The sequence below is a fragment of the Solea solea genome, chromosome 21 (genome assembly GCF_958295425.1).
Source record: "Solea solea chromosome 21, fSolSol10.1, whole genome shotgun sequence".
Classification (NCBI taxonomy): domain Eukaryota; kingdom Metazoa; phylum Chordata; class Actinopteri; order Pleuronectiformes; family Soleidae; genus Solea; species Solea solea.
The window spans coordinates 16,122,979-16,139,779 of NC_081154.1; the positions used below are offsets into that span (position 1 = coordinate 16,122,979).

At 41.1% G+C, this 16,801-nt stretch overlaps 1 protein-coding gene across 1 annotated transcript in view; it reads right to left on the reverse strand.

Annotated features, from left to right (window-relative positions):
• The window catches only part of LOC131448705 (protocadherin-15-like), a 227,526-nt gene that overhangs the window by 20,437 nt on the left and 190,288 nt on the right, over nt 1–16,801 (reverse strand). Inside the window, exons 34-35 of the mRNA XM_058621382.1 lie at nt 16,279–16,287; nt 14,732–14,842 (exon numbers count right to left, since the gene is read on the reverse strand). Coding sequence (XP_058477365.1) covers nt 14,732–14,842; nt 16,279–16,287 — 120 coding nt within the window. The remainder of the gene's footprint in view (nt 1–14,731; nt 14,843–16,278; nt 16,288–16,801) is intronic.

Genomic DNA, 16,801 nt, shown 5'->3' on the forward strand with positions numbered 1-16,801 from the left:
TGAGTGAGACACTGATTGGATAAATGCGTCAAAATCGTCACTTCCAGGAAAGCTCAGCATCTCTGAGAGTCAATGGAGCAGCGGGCTGATGCATGATGACTGGAGGAACTGTGATGGCAGCATTGTAGAAATTAACACAACACCGGAGCGTTTTCAGTCTCAGTTCCATGTGGATTTTGCGAGTGAAGTCTACAAACAAACAGCAGCCTGCTGTGTCTTATTTGCTCGGCGTTATAGGCCATTTCAGTTTGTACATATATTCACTGTTAAATAAAAAATGCTAAAATAGCATTTCTTTGTTCCGGTTGTTCATTTATTCCCTACAAAAGGAAAAGGAGGACAGAATGTATGTATGTATAAATAACTGGGCCTGAAATGAGCTTCCCCCCGTCTCAAAGACCAGCGACTGCCTCTGCCTCTGCCTCACACTGTACCAGTGAATTGTCTTTGATTGAAAGTCAAAGCTCAAAACACTCGTGTTCAGACTGTACAGTCCAGTCCTTGGCCAGTGCACAAGGTGTCTGGCTACTGACAACCGCTAATAAAGAGCTCACTCCAACGCTTGAAGTGTTTGACACATGGAGCACCTCATTAGTGGGGGGGGGTTCCACACAGACGCAGCTTTGAAAACAGTACATCAGCGCTTTCAGCAAATACAACAGGAAAAGAACTGAATGAGTGTCTCCAGGACGATAAAACTTAATATGTGCGTGTGATGAGCAGGTGAGGCTGAAAGCTAATTATAAAGTCAAACATTGCAACAGCCCGTTCACCTGAAACAGCAGCATTGCCTGCAACCTGTTCTACATGTGCACTGTTCAGCCTCTTATGAAAGGACTTTAAGGTTAAACGCTTCATTGTATTAATTAGGAAAACATAATGGTGAAAATAAGCAAAGGCTGTTTATGAGATGCAAAGGGTCACAAATTAAAATCCTCAAACCCGTCTTCATATCTTTTGAAAGTAAAACATATTTTAAAAGTAGAAATGCTGTAAAAACACATGAAAATATTTGACTTGTGATTTACCTTCACATTTACAGAGTGAAACACAGACAGACTTTTATTCTGAAATAAAATAAATTCCCTTTTCTGTATTTCACGTCTCTGGTTTCACATCAAGGCTGCATTTTTAGTGTGCAGTGTCTGAAATATTATGTAAGGAAGCAAATTATCTCTAGTGGGATTAAATCTGCCTCTTCTGAAAAGTCAGAGGTCAATATTTTCTCAGGTGGTACTTGGTTTGAGAACCACTGCTCTTTCAACATCTCATTATGTTTTTTCTAATATAAAATGCACTTTTATCACACCAGATCTTATTCACAGCTATTCAGAGCCAACAATGGTAAGTTTTAAATGTGGTATAGTAGCCAAAACTCATGGAACAACATCCCTACTTCACTTCATAGCCGTTCAAATACCATCTATCCACTATCTACAGCTTTATCCTCCACAGCGGGGGCTGCTGGTGCCAAACCAGGGTACACCGTGGACAGGTAGCATCGCTGGGCCAACACACACAGAGACAAAAAACACCTATAGGCAAGTTAGAGTGTCCAATTAACCTCTGCATTTTTTAACTGTGGATTAGATGTTAAACCCACACACGTTAAAAATGTCTAATATAATTTAGGTGTGATAATATTTGAAAGAAGTGAAAAGATTCTATTTCACACTTTCCATTTTGTGTACATTTCTACAGCTCTCATTTGCAATGTGTATTTTATTCTCCTTGCCTTTTAAATATTCATAAATTCTAAATGCAGGGGCTGAGTGAACCCGAGGAAGTGAAAGTCACTTTGAGACAGCGTGGTGGTGTTTGACGTTTGATCTCGACATCTGTGCTCCTGCGATCACCCGCCACCTGAATGTTTTTCTTGGCTGTGCTTCATTTTTTGTACAAGATCAGTGTTTCTTTTCAACGTCTTTGGTTCTTTGCCCTCCCCTCACCTGTGCATTTGATATTTTTATGTCTTTGTGGCACGTTATTTTTAGTTTTCATGCACACGTAAAGAACAAACTACTTCTTTGCGCGTCACATTTACATAGCTACGTGTCAGGCAGTTACAGGTGACAGTCCTGGTAAAGAGCGTTTGCTAAATTCAGCCGGTATAAAGTGTGTCTTTATCGTGACAGCGTGATTCAACAGGAAGAGCTCAATAAGTGTGGTTTAAATTATACAGTATGTTGTCGAAGAGGTCCTTGTGTGTATTTGTGATGATCTATAACAATTTTGTCTGAATCACTATCATTCAATCATTCTATTCTATCACTCTATCTACAGTGAGGGAAAAAAAACAAAAAACAAACATTAAACCCCTAGATTAAAGGTTTGCTTCACTTAGATGAACCAACTCAACATGTTTAACTTGCACAGCCTAATTTATGTCCAACACTGTAAACAAAAACAAATCGAAAACATTTTATTATGAGTGAAAATGCTGTCTCAAACACTAACTTTTAAAATTGCCAGCAGAGAAAAAATAAATGAACCCAAAAGGATTATGTATGGAATTCATTTATACAGATGAAAACTAGGCACATTTTCACTACACTTTTAGTTAGTTTTAATACGTTTTAGAAACACACGATTCAGTTTCAGTTAGTTATCCTTTTTTTTTTAAACTCTAGCTTTTGTTTTTATAGCAGTTAATGAACGTTATTTCGTTAGTGTTTGTTATCTATAATAACTTGGCCTTTACCATTCCAAACCGTACGATACTGTGCCAAACCAAACCGAAACACAGCTTATGAGGCCTGATGCATACATATAAAAGCTTAACTACTCACTCCCCACACCAAAGTCGAAAGGAAAAGTCCCACAGGCACTGCAACCTTCATCAGTGGGTACTAATGTTTCATACTGTGATATCCAAGTGATAGAAACTAACCAAATGAGGCAGCAGGAGATCAACATATTCCATATTCTCAGTGTCTCAGACTGGTTCTCAGTGCAGAGGGTGCTTATAAAAACCAAACCCTGAACTACCCCTTTTAAAACTAAAACACATAGCATTGTAGTGAGAGCCCTATTAACTGACCTAGACACAGCAAACCTTTAAAACGGAAATATGTATCATAACTTGAGTAGATTTTATGTTAGCAAGACATTTTGTCGACAATAAAGGTATTTTCCAATTTATAACTACGAGCCAATAAACTGCTTTGACCTGATGTGGCCTTCATAATAAAAGACACTTCCATTTTATATGTGAGGTGAGTGGAGCATTATATTTCCTCATTATTATGCTCTGAATGTATCACACTTGTTCACGACTACCTCTGCATACGTTCTTGCCACGGCTGCTTTTTCAAAATCTTAGCGTTTTTCTATAGTTTGGCGACTGAACTAAATTCTAACTATATAACTATAACACTCGTTATTATTCCTGCACTGAGGCAACACCAATAACATCCTGCACACTACGTTAGTGCCACATATTTGACAGTTTATTGAATGAACGTCTCGTTTTGTGACTTTTTTTTTTGTATTTTAATATGAATCATTTCCCAGTAAGTACCTGTACAATGACAACCCTATAGAAAATGTTCATAAAACTGTATCACATAGTGTAAACAAAATACTATTCTAATAATAATTATCTCAAACAGTCTTTGTCCCAGTGCAACTTAAAATAGATTAACATTATTTAGTCTCTTCGGGGGTAAACATGGGGTATTAAAGGGATATTTCTGTTTTTTAAATGTTTAAATTTTTTTTAAACGTGGTCGTATGTGCTCACCCGCTCTGCGCTCACTCAAAAACTCTATGATTAGAAACTTGACTGCTCACTCTACCACACCAAAGTCGATATATCAGCATTATTAGCTTGAGGGGACATGGGAGCTGCTGGCCAACTGCTGCCCTTGTTTGTTCAGTTTGTGTCACTCAAGTTGATAACATGTGAAGTCAGTGATGGAGGCAGCAGTGGATCAACAGCTCCTGTGTGCCATGGTGTAAAATTGCAGATTTTCTCTATGGACTTTGGTGCAGGAGAATGAGCAGTTTTCGAACTTGGGTTTCCAGTCAGAGAAGGCTGTCCAGTAGTGAGATAAAGCAGCCAAAATATTTGTAAACTCCCATTTAGAAGTTCATATACGTCTGTCACCACGGAGAGAGAACAAGCCTCCATGTCTCAGGCTGGTTCTTATCACAGGGCTGTCAAAATGGACTGTGGACCTGTCAGTATTGCAACAATTCAAAAAACCTGAACTATCCCTTTAGGCAGAGACATTATTGAGACTAAGAGTCAATGGTAGACAGAGAACAACAGAAAGACAAAGCCTGTGAATAATGTTTTAGAGCTAGGAGCCAATATTTGGAACTACAGACAAATGAGTTGCCCATTTTTTGGAAGAAAAAAAAAAAGTTTGTATAGACTCTTTACATAAATACTGCAGTGCTTTAAATCTAATCTAATAACATCTTATATATTATGGGAAGTGGGTGACAGAAAGAAGCCTACTGATAAGAAACATAATAAAAAATATAATTGAACTGTAAAAGCACTAGATAAAAAACAACAAAATCAGTAAGTTCCTGTAGAAGCAAAAAACAAAACAAAACAAACAAACAAACAAACCCAGAAACAAAAGCAAAGGGAATAGGACAGGAAATACAGGCAACCCAATGTTTTACACAGTTCAATCCAGGCTGGCAGGTTTAACAATGTTCCTCACTCCTCTGATTGATTTTCCTTTTCACACTCGCTGCATCTTCAATCAACCAGTTTAGAAGCCCAGGAGGTGTGTGTCAAGCTAACCCAAACCCATAATCAGCCAGCGAGTGGGCCCCCATCAACAAAGTCACATCGCAATCCTTCAAGAAAGACCCTGAGCACAGATGATTGAGGATAATTTGTTGTTGGCCTTGATGTCAATGACTTGTCAAGGATGTGAAATGTTAAAGACAGCAGTCAAACTGAAAGTTAACCAGGAAACATTTCACCACTTCTGTTCTGTGGATGTCTCAGCCCTCACAGGCGGCGGTTTCAAGCCCAAATGGACAACTTCTTTCACTGACACTTGCCAATATGACGTTTAGAGTGACTGCGCAATGAAATGGTGATGTGACAAAAATGACACCATCCATGTTTATATTAGTCCCCTCTCAGCCTTGCTTTCACTATGTTTTTTTCTCTTGGCCACTGTGACGCATGTTCTCCTGGAAATATTACAGCATATGGGTAATGTCACAAAATCACTCTGTATCCATCAAAAGTAATAATTCCGATTCCAATTGCATTAGGCTGGGTGAAAAGATGCATGATAAATGAGGAAAACATCTAAAATGAAATCCCTTAACAAAAATCATGTTGCCTTTAGCTGTCACTCAACAGAGACTGGACGGTTTAGGTTACGATGCTATGAATACATTAATACACGTATACATTGTTAGCGTAGTTGCTGGTTTCTATGTGAGAACATGCAGAATGTGGAAAATACTGGGTCTGCTCACAGGCAGCTTGTTTTTCTGAGCGCAGGATGAACATACCTACACTTTTGTAACGCGGCAAGCACTTTGCAGCGTGTCCTTTGATACGGAGGCCAAAGAAGAAGGTCAAACTGTTCTTTGTATACTCAGGAAGAAACATCAGGCAGACAAAGCTTCTGAATCGGTGAAAGATAGGATTAACTGAGACACGGCAGGTGTCTTGTTTTTTCATGGAAAATTCATGGAAAAAATGGAGCTGGTAACTAAGTGTTTATGTTTCTATTTGTAATTTTAATTATTTTAACATGTTATTTTATTGAGCCTGCAGCAATTTCATTCATCTCTGCAGCCTCTAGGTTTTCACTGCTTGGTAACGAGGGACTGAATGAATGGCCCCTCTATGGTCTCAAGGTTTCAGCTAATGTCAGAGCCCATTCAATCATAGAGTGGTCATTATGAAACAAGACCAGCTCTTAAGAAATGTTTTCCTACAGCTGCATTTATTACGAAAGGGACCATAAGTGAACTACATTTTTTCTCTAGTAGTTACACAAGTTTTAAATATGTTGGACAAACCTGACAACAATGGCCATAATAGATAATGGCTAAGAGTCCAAAGTATTTCCTTCGATATCATGCTGCACTGGTATATTACGTGTCCGAGGCAGGGCACACAGTTCCACATGGGTGGAGTGGGAGGTTGCATTAAAGACTGTGTTGCATCTTCAATTTATTTGCAGCCAACGGCACAACAATAACACATATATTGTATTCTGGCAGTCCACTAAAATAAGGGTCCTCCCTCACCTATTTCTCACTGCACATATGCTGCCTCACACTGCTGCAACTGGCAAACACACTGACGCCACCGCCCCAGCCTCCACCTTCTAAATCAGAGTCTGACAGCAGCTGACAGCATGCAGTTTTACCAATCCAAGGAGCATCTAAAGAGAGGAGTCATCAACACCAAGTCCAACTTATTTTCCATTAGCTGTAATAAATGGTTTGGTAAATGATTAGTTCCCGACTGAAGTAGTATGAGTGACAGTGGAGTGGAAGCCATGTCCCGTGTTTACACAACTATTTATTGATCAATGTAGGATTAAGCTTTTTTGGCTATTTCACCTTCTCTCCAGTCTTTTTATCAATGTGCCATCATTTGAGACAAGACAATTGTCTCATCCACCCATAGAGTTCATATTAGGTCTTTCCTTTTTTTTTGTAGACATAAAGCCATGGCAGAAGACATCATCACAGCACTGAACTATTTTGAGCATCAATCTCTTGACAGCTCTGTGGGAGTCCTGCAACAATATAAGGAGACTCCTTTTCCTTGTGCTTTCCATATCAGAAAGGCAAAAGCTAGAGCATTGTAGACTGAGAGGGGAATCTTTTCCCAAGTTCTTCCATGATGGAGTTCATGTCTGGGTTTGGCTGAATCGGTAAAGGTGGTGGTGGTGGTGGAGGAGGAGGAGGAGGAGGAGGAGGAGGAGGAGGAGGAGCGGATCCTCCACCTGTTCCTTCTCTGTCTCCTTCTTCTCCTCTGCCTTCTAATACATCCACAGAGGCGAGGGAATCAAGAGATTCCACAGAGGCCTGGCTCTTCATGATCTTTTTGAGAGGGATCTGTTTCTGATCTATCTGGCTGAACATGTTGGCCACGGACTTCTCAATTTCTGCAATGTTTTGGATATTCTTCAAGATTCCTTTCAGCTCTTTTCGTTGAGGTTCAGGGTCCACTGGGAGCGGAGGCGGGGGTGGCCGGAGGGACACGGGCCGCAGAGCAGGTGCCTCAGAGAGCGACGGGAGGATAAAGGTGGATGGACGCAGGAGGGAAGGAGACAAAGCAGGGGGAAGGGGTGGAGGTGTTGGAGGTGGTAGGGGAGGAGGTGGCGGCGGCTGCTGCTTTTCAACATGGTTAGAATAAGATGAAGCAGAAGGGAGAGGAGGAGGGGGGGTAGGGGGGTGCGGTGGAGGAGATGAAGGAGGTAGAGGTGCAGAGGTGGGAGGTGGTGGAGGTGGTTGGGATGGAGGAGGAGGTGGTGGTGGAGTTGAGGGAGGATCAGGGATAATCTCTAAATGGACCTGGAATGAGTCTTCTCCACTTTGATATGTGATTAAATTCTCCCCAAAGCGCCGCAGCACGGGGGGAGTCGGCTTGTGACTTGGCGGAGGGGTTCCTGCTTCACTATGGGTGACAATGATACTCGGCATTGAGATATGTTTGTGGTGCTGAGGAGACTCTGGGAAAACAGAAAGTAGAAGATCAGGTGACAAAGATCCCCTTGAATCTCTGTTTTGCCTTTGTCGCATTTCCTGGAGCGCCTGTTGCTCAAACTGTCTAGCTTGTTCTTTAACTGTCAACTTTGGTTCCAGACTTGGGCTCTCCATTAGGTCTGAGTCCAACCCGTGATCAAATCCTGAATCCAGACCGGCATCTTTACTCTCCTTGAAGTCAGCCTTGAGAAGCTCCAGGTCCCACTGCACAGGATCCATGACCACTCGGCGTCTTAAATCCTCATACATGTCTCTTCGATGTAATCTTGATGGGAGAGTCCAGCTGTGTCCACCTCCGGATCCCCATCCACTGTCACTGCCACTGAATCCACCGAAACCTACATCACCTGCAGTGGAGCTAAACCTCAGCCAAGCTTCTCGAAGGCCTTGCCTTGAAAGAGAGGAATTCCTGAGAAGGTCTTGTCTTCTCTGGCTTCTTCCAAGAGGTTCTGGACTACTCAAAGTCCCATCCTCATGGTAGATGGGATTTTTGATCGTCAGGGGGTTTTCGTCAGAGAGGAAAGTGATGTTTGACTCAGACTTGGGCAGGTTGTTGAGAACCCCCCCATTAGCAACACACTGCTGATGGGCAGCTATTGCACGTGTGGCAAAATCCGAGATCAGACGTTGGTGATCACTTTCATCCAAACTGCTGCCACTTCCACCACCACAACTGTGGATTGACCGGCTGGTACATGGATAAAAGAAAAAAAAATGAAAAAAGGAAGAAAAAAAAAGATATAATGCAGAAGAGGGTATAATGAATCAAAAGGAACTTAAATGAAAAGGAAGAGAGAGATGGGCACTGAACGGAATTTAAATGAAACAACTAATGCACAGAACGATATGCAATGTCTCTAAAAGGGAAGTTACAGAAGAGGCGTACATAAAGACATGTACAATAATAAAGATGACATGGAGCAAAGGTGCTTTTGTATTTACTGTAGGCTGACGAAGACAATGAGGAAGACTCCACATTAAAGCTGCTGCTAGTGAAATCCATTAGGTACAATCTGTGTTAAAGATCCAGTGCTTTGGCAGGCTTTATTTCACAGGCTTAGAAATTGAATACCCATAGGAATGTTAATGTGAGTGAATACTCATTTCAAATTAAATTATGTTTTTACAAGCCTTTTGTATGAGCTTTGGGCAGAGCCTTGCTTTACCGAGGCCACCATCTTGTGCTGCTATGTTTCTAAGGCAGCCAGGACGGACAAAACAGCCAGAGCGTTCATATTTTGAGCTTTGAAGTGAAAGCTTACTTAACAAAGAAAAAATTACATTCTTTCTCTGTAATTCCCAGAAGAAGGAATGAGTAGAAGCGTCCTCCATTTCATACAAATCTGCAGTCTATAGATGCCACTAGCTCTAACACACTGGACCTTCATAGATTCTGGCAGCTATCACTAATCTAGAGTGTTTGCTCAGGGACATGGCTCCCTCAGGAAGCTCTGACAGTAAATCTAGGACAAACTTTTACAGTATCCCATATTTTTTAAACAATCAGAAGCCAGAACTCTGCAAAAAGTAGTGCTCGGGAGGTTAGGCTGTTTGTCAGTAAATAAATGTCCCGCCTCACTTGCAAGTTAGCCAAGGGATCACATAATTGACAGCAGCTTTATTGGATGAATGAGGAAGGAAATTGGAGAAAATGAATGAGGGATCTCAGAAGATGTCTAAATATTTTATTTCAGTGCTTTCTGTTTTTACTAAAGGGACACACGACGGAGGGCTTAAACAGGGTAGAAACACAAAGGAATACTAACAGAGTGAACAGTATGAATTCTAAAAGTGCTTCACTACAAATACAACGCACTATGACTACAAACAACGCCAGATCAGCTGCGGCAGTGAGAGAAAACCGTGTGCCATGAAGTTCAGAGAGGACCGTTCAACTGAAGATTGATTAGATCATGACCCTTGGTACTCCATGGCTTCTCTTATGCTCAGACAACAAATGCAGCTTTGCCAGCATCATAGTTCAACATTGATCTGCCAAGGGAAACCATCAACTGCCAGTGACAAAACAAGCATCTATGATCTACAAGTACAAGTTACCCTACACTTACAACAAACACGAGACACTGAGCGACAAACATGGACGGACGTAAACACAAAACTAAAGCATGGAAACGATCACAGCAGGGCCTAATACAGGAGAAACAGAGTTCAGCATCCTATACTCACTTTTGTCTGTCAGTCAGAGATGGAGGAGGACGGATGAGAGCAACAGGAGATGGACACCAGTCAACATCACAACAGGAAAAGTGGAGTGATGAAATGACAACAAAGAATGATGTAACATTTTCAAAGCTGCACATATCATTTCCTAAGAATGCACATATGGTAGTCATGACAACAGTGTCCCTCATCTCAGGAGTTTGAAGACAAGAAAGAGCCAAAACCACAGTGTGTGCCGGCACATGACTGCGTGAAACTATCAAAATGACACACAGCACAAATCTGACTTATGGGCACCTTTGTTTCACTTTCCCCCTCTTCTTTTTTTATGTTTTTAACAGAGCATGAAGGCGTTGTATGTTATTGCTCAATTTCAGTGAAATAAACGTAAGTGTTTAAAAAATGTGGGTCACAACTCAACGATTCAGGATAAATGTGGGTCTCAAGGCCGGGGAACCACTGACGTACACAGCATAGTGACAAATCAGAAATAAATGGGATTCGAACACTGCAAAAAATGTGTTGCATTTCAGGGATGGTTTGTTGTGCACTGTAGTGCAGTTTGCCCTGTTTTATTTTTATGCTTGGCAGTCCCCTTACTCCATCACAACCACCAAAGGGGGTAATTTTGGCATTGGATGAGGGAATCAACAAATGCATCTTTCATGAGTTGTTTTTTTTTTAAGCTTGGGAATAGCACTGGCAACTTTACAGTCATAATATAATTACCTAGCCCTATGGCTGGTATTAGTCTCACTCTCTAATTTGGCTCACATACGATGTGTAACAAACTATGTTTTTTCACCTCGTGTTTACATTTTGGAAAAACCCATAATACGAAATAACAACATAAGCAGGGTATAAAAGTTAAAGCCTTTTATAGTACAAGGTATGTGTGGGTGAATGAAAGAAACAATATACAATGGAGAAAAAAAGTACATCTAAAGGAAGAGGTGTATAAAGTACTAAACCAGTACATATTTTGTTACTTTGAGTATGTCTCCAGCAGAAACTAGTACCAGGAAGTGGGGACCTTACCAGGATCTATGTGTGTTATGGCTGCAGGAACCAGGAAATGACTGGAGGCGGTTGTACTGTGTCAAAGTTCAGGAACCATCAAGGTGGACAATATCAGGTTTGCTCCAGTGTCTCAGCTACAGTAATTGCACATTAGCGCCATTTTGTGGTCTGTAGTGGAACAGTTTGTTTTGACTGTGTGTTCTTCAAACATCATCATCATGCTAATTTGCCAATAATCTCCCCACAGCGGAAATGCAGACCTGCAGAACCCTTTAAGTTCCTGGAAAAAAAGTACTTGAACTTAAAGTTCATGGTAATTAAAGTTACTGGAAAATGTGGCTATACTATACAACGTGTTTGGTGTGCTGCCTGTATGGAGAGGGAGATAAACCCACTGTTTTACCTTGAAAATGGCTAATAGTTACATCGTTACTCTTGATGACGACTTAAAGTTCTATGCACATTAAAGTTTTGCAACTGACACAAACACACACACAAACTTGGTTCATCTAGACATGTTGCACTTTTGCTTTCATACACCCATCCACAAATTGCTAGCAAATCTGCCAGGAGCAGTTTGAGATCAAAGGTCTGTGTAAAAAATGTGTTCCATCTAATGGTGAGACTGCAGAATTGTAACAAACAGAGGACTCCTCCAGTCACCCACCTCCCCTCACCACGCGCATCAGGAACTATTGTGGCCTTGGCAGACCAGAAAGGATTTGTGTAGTGAGCTTCTATTTCAAAAGGCAAAATACACACACAAGTCCCTTCCTTTATGAAAGGCTTAAAGTTAAGGACACTTATATACACTTATATATACACTTAAAATACTGTAAATACAAACATCTATTCAATTTTGGCTGATAAACCCTCATAAATGTGTTATTATTTCTATGTGCATCACAGGCCCTGTCCCGGAATGACGATCGCTGAGACAAAAACATCTATCGCTACTTGCTGAGTTGTGAGCAGTGCAGAATGTGACACACACTGAAAGGAGTTGGCGTTTACAAATCAGTCACCGCATACTGTTTGTTGACCATGTGCACAATGCTGTGGAAATTAATTTCTCCCCAGGTACAATAAAGTCTCAGTGTCAGGTCTCATGCGCGTCATAGAACGTATTGATTTTCATGTAGATTTTCATTTTTTTATCGGATTAGAGAGACCAGATCAACAATTTGGGTTATAATTCCAAAAAAGCTATCTGACAGCCTGGTTAACTGCAGAAAATACTTATTTATATTGCATTAAACACTATTTTATATGTTATTTGAATGGCACAAGTAACACACTGTATAACAGAATAACTCAACATCACCTAACATGCTGCTAATAACAAGTTGAGGACACTTAATTTTTCATAGGTAATTGAAAACTGACATTAAAAACCCAAATCAGTCAAGAGAACAGCCAAAGGTAATTACAAATAGAACAAATGTCCTTAAAATCAGTCTACTGAGCAGTTTGAGAATGGTCCTTAATTATGAATGTGCAAACTTTTGCACTTTGCCAGGTTTTATGTCCTTTGGGGACGAGTTGGTCCCTGCAACTCTGCGGCAGTGCACGCAAACATATATGAGTGTTACTAAAAAAACAAATGTACGTGTCCCAAATTCAAAAGACCCTCCCTGCCATGATTTAACATGCTCCACAGCTTATCAGTCGAATTAATTATTACCCAGGGTGGTCTTTAAAAATTACAGGCTGCATTTATTTCAATTACCTCAAATCCAAATCCATTTCTGCACACATTTTTCAGAGGATAATTTGGGCTACATACACGTACTCACACACACACAGAGACTCTTACACAGTTGGAAATCACATGTTGTCCTTTAGAGATAGTTCCCACCATCTCTCATATTAATTGCTCCTATGTTAAAGCGAGTGAGGAGGCATATCAAGGACGGACAGGGAACTAGTGATCCATGCAATGCTGATAAGAGTTCTTCTCAACTTCCTCTCAACACTCCATTGAAGAATTGTAAATCCACTATCTGTGCATGGCCTTGAGTGAGTTTGTGTGTAGCTGAAGATACTTAATACTAAATTAAAGATACTTGTTGAAACAAACGGACACAAATCAAAGCGGGAGGAACATTTTAAACACAGCATCGTAGAGGAGCCGTGGAAACAGGGAAGCTGCGGTTGAGCTTTAAAGGGAATATGAATATGATGATGGGAAACTTTTTAAGGCACCATACATTTGAGCAATACTATCCTTCAGTGCTGATATGGCAGGGGGTGGAGGACAGAATTATAATTAGTTTAAATAATTATTCCATAATCACCAAAAACCTCATGTGTATTGCTTTCATCTGCTGGCCGTGGTCCATGCCTCCTAAATTATTAATGCGAGCATTTGAAAAACACACATTATTCAGAAGAATCATAGTGCATTTTTGGGAAGTTTACTGAAGTGAATTGCTTGGAGGAAATCACTGAAGGTTATCTGTTTCAACAAAATGTGTCTCAGACATATGTTTTTCTTGAGATTACAGTTATTATGGTATTACTGAAAGCCGCCAATCAAGGGGAAAGTGCACTTGAGAGACTGCACTCTCAGTAAATATTGTTTTGTGGACGGATCGCTGACCTTCATTTATCTTCTGTATAGAGAAGACGTTGGTATGTGTTTTACCAGGGAGACGGGGGGGGGGGAGAAGGCTGAATGTGACAAGAAAATAACATTCCTGGGATGATCTTCAGTTGTTGGTACATTCAAAAGCTTGAGCTTACAGCTGAAGTGTATTGTGGGTGGTTCAGTTTGACGTATTGTTTTGTGTTTCCATTACAAATAGTACCAAAATAACCGGCTCGAACAGTTCCATCTTTGGTACCCTTCCCTTAGGGTACCAGAGTTTGTTGTCGTCTAACCGGTGTGACATCATGCTACGTATCTTGCTGACACGTCTACCGAGCACAGGTCACACCCCTCCTACCAGGTAAAGTTACTGTTCTCAGTCCAAATGCAAGCCTGGCCCAGGCCTTTACCTTTCCAAACTGTACCGCACCGTTCCAAATCACACCATACCACGATGGAAACATGGCAAAAGTGCATCCATCAATGTCAGACATCTCATCACCATCACTTTAGCAGCATTAGCAACTCTTGCGGAGACAAAATGATGCTTTTAATGAATCTGATTAAAGCTGTGTCTGATGTCAGTGTGTGTCTGTACGTTTCAGCGAGAGAGAAGACTGAATCAAAGCTCTACTCACACTGCTGTAACATGAAATAAGATTTTAGGCAGGAGAAAAAAAACAAACCTCTTCTGACAATCTGTTGATATTGTGGTGGTGGCTATTAATTATTAAGTAAATGTTTGAGCAATGACAAGAATAAAAAAATGCTGTGACAACTGGCGCTCATGCATGCCCAGGAAAATGGCCACATGGGTTATCAAACCCCCTCTAAATGTGATTTTTGGATCTGATCATTGGACACTCAGGACAGATCCCAGTCTACACAGGGTCTAATTGGATAAGACAGACTATTTGTGTATAAGTCTCTTCATGTGCACTGCTTCATTTTGGTTTCACTTTATTTGCATTGTCGAGTTTGTGAGTTAAGAGGATTTTTATGTTAACTTGATGCTTTAGATTGAGTTTATTATTGTGCTCAGTGGTTATGTCTGTAGTGCACTATGCATCATTTACTGTATATGTGTAATATTGATGTATGTTGCTATTTTCTAAACCTGCTTGGTTTTGAATTTATAAACCTCATACATAAACTTCATGTACGCTGTGGCCATGACTGCATGTGAACACAGCATGAGAGCAGGAAATGCCAGTTTCACACTTCACTTACATGGCGTTGTCGCCCAGCTCTTCGTACAGGTTGTTGGCTGTGCCTCCCCCAGGTTTGCCTGTCGGCAGTGCCATCTGGATGCGGGCTGTTTTGGCACATTCTGCCTGGCGTCTGGGCACAGCAGTGAGGAAAACACAGGGTTGGACATCAAAAGTTAGAGGAAAATCACATGTGTTAAAACAGTCATTATAAGGGCAGAAGGACATAGACGTTTTTTGCAAACTGTTCTCAGGTGTCAGGTTTCAAGGCAACCACCCATACCTTCTACTAAATCTATGGACCTTAAACAACCCCTGATGAGTCCTTTGGTCACGATTGGAATGTTTCATCATGTTCACTTGGGAAAATTCTGAACTAATTTCCCTCTTAAAGCTCAAGTCACTAATAGGCAGGCCGTGGTCCGGATATGAACCCAGACGCCGTCCAATCTGGACCCAAACCTATTACAAAACATCACTGATAATTGCCACATTTTGACAGAGCATTTGTATTTTAACTGCCACAGTTTTTCGAACATCTATGACACAAAAGTTAAAATGGTCTGTAATTGCATAGCGCATTTCTAGTCTTGATGACAACTCAAAGCTGCGTCACACTACAGTTTTGGCCATTCAGCCATTCATACAACACATTTATGTGAAGTGTGTTTTCACATATCTCTCATACCCATTCACACACTGCCGACACAGCTGTCAGGAGGAAAGTGGCGTTGAGTGTCTTGCCCAAGGACAACAAGAGGTGAATTGCATGTATTCATTCATCGTAGGCCGCTTTATCCTCCATATGAGGGGGGCGCGGGGCTGCTAATGCTAATCCCAGCTGACATACAGTAGGGCAGAGGGCAGGCGGGGTTCAAACTGGACATGTCGTCCATCCATCGCAGGGCCACACAGAGACGAACCATTCGCTCTCATCAAACAGCCTTTCTGTATGGAGTTTGCATGATCTCTGCGTATGCCTGTCGCTTTTCTCTGGGTTCTCCAGTTTCTTCCGACAATCCAAAAACGTGCAGAGGTTAACTGGACACTCTAAATTGCCCAGATGTGTGGATGGTTGTTCGTCTTTGTGCGTTTGCCCTGTGATGGACTGGTGACCTGTCCTGAAGACACAGTTCAGAAACCAAATCCAGAGGTCCAGACTTCATTTTCTGGACATTCTCCAGAGTTCATGTTGGAACACCACTATAGTTCAGTTTTTCAGAACCACTTAACATTAAATGATAACAAGTATTAAAGCATGAACAGCAAATTTATGGGCTATTGCTTTCAATTTTGGGATGGCATGGGGGGGTCGTTTGACAAAGGGCCACTGAAGATGTGCACACACACACACACACACTGATAAACTTGGCATTGGCCGCGGACATTCACTGTTTCCACGTTTGTCAGGATTCATTTGTTTGATTGTCTGCTGTCCTCTCTGTCCCACTGTCCTCCCTGAGCTCGTTTTATTGTACAATGAAAGTCACAAGATTAATCAGAGTGAGAGACATTTAAAACAGTCACGACATTAATATTTCAGCGTGGGGAAATGAAAGTGGTACTCACTCTTTGAATCTGGTGGTAAACGGCAGGTGCAGCAGATGTGGAGCAGAAAGAGAGAGACGAGAAAAACATTACTAATTATTTGATCCATAAATCACGCTGAAGGGCTTCTTAGACAGGCTTATGTATTTTTACTTCAAAAGCAAAAGCAGACAACCGGTCTTCATTACAGCCATTTAACAAATGTTGTCTAAACTGTACTGGTGATGATTACGATGCGGATAATTCTTATTTAGATCCCCCCCCCTTTTGTTCATCTTTCTCAGCAGAATATGAAGCTAATGCACTGATCCAATTTTCCAATTTGTTTGCGTGTGTTCGGGAGCCGTATGAAATCAAAAGCCATGGTTTGCGACAGGAGAGGATTAGAAGTGGCAGCGTGGAACAGGCTGCCGCGCTGAATCGTCTAAAGACCTGACTATCTCAGGTGATAACATGATTAATAATGTTAAATGTTAATCTTGTGGGAGAGGCTGTCAGTTGTGTCTGTTTGTCTGCATTCATTAGTTTTTTAGATGGCCAAATG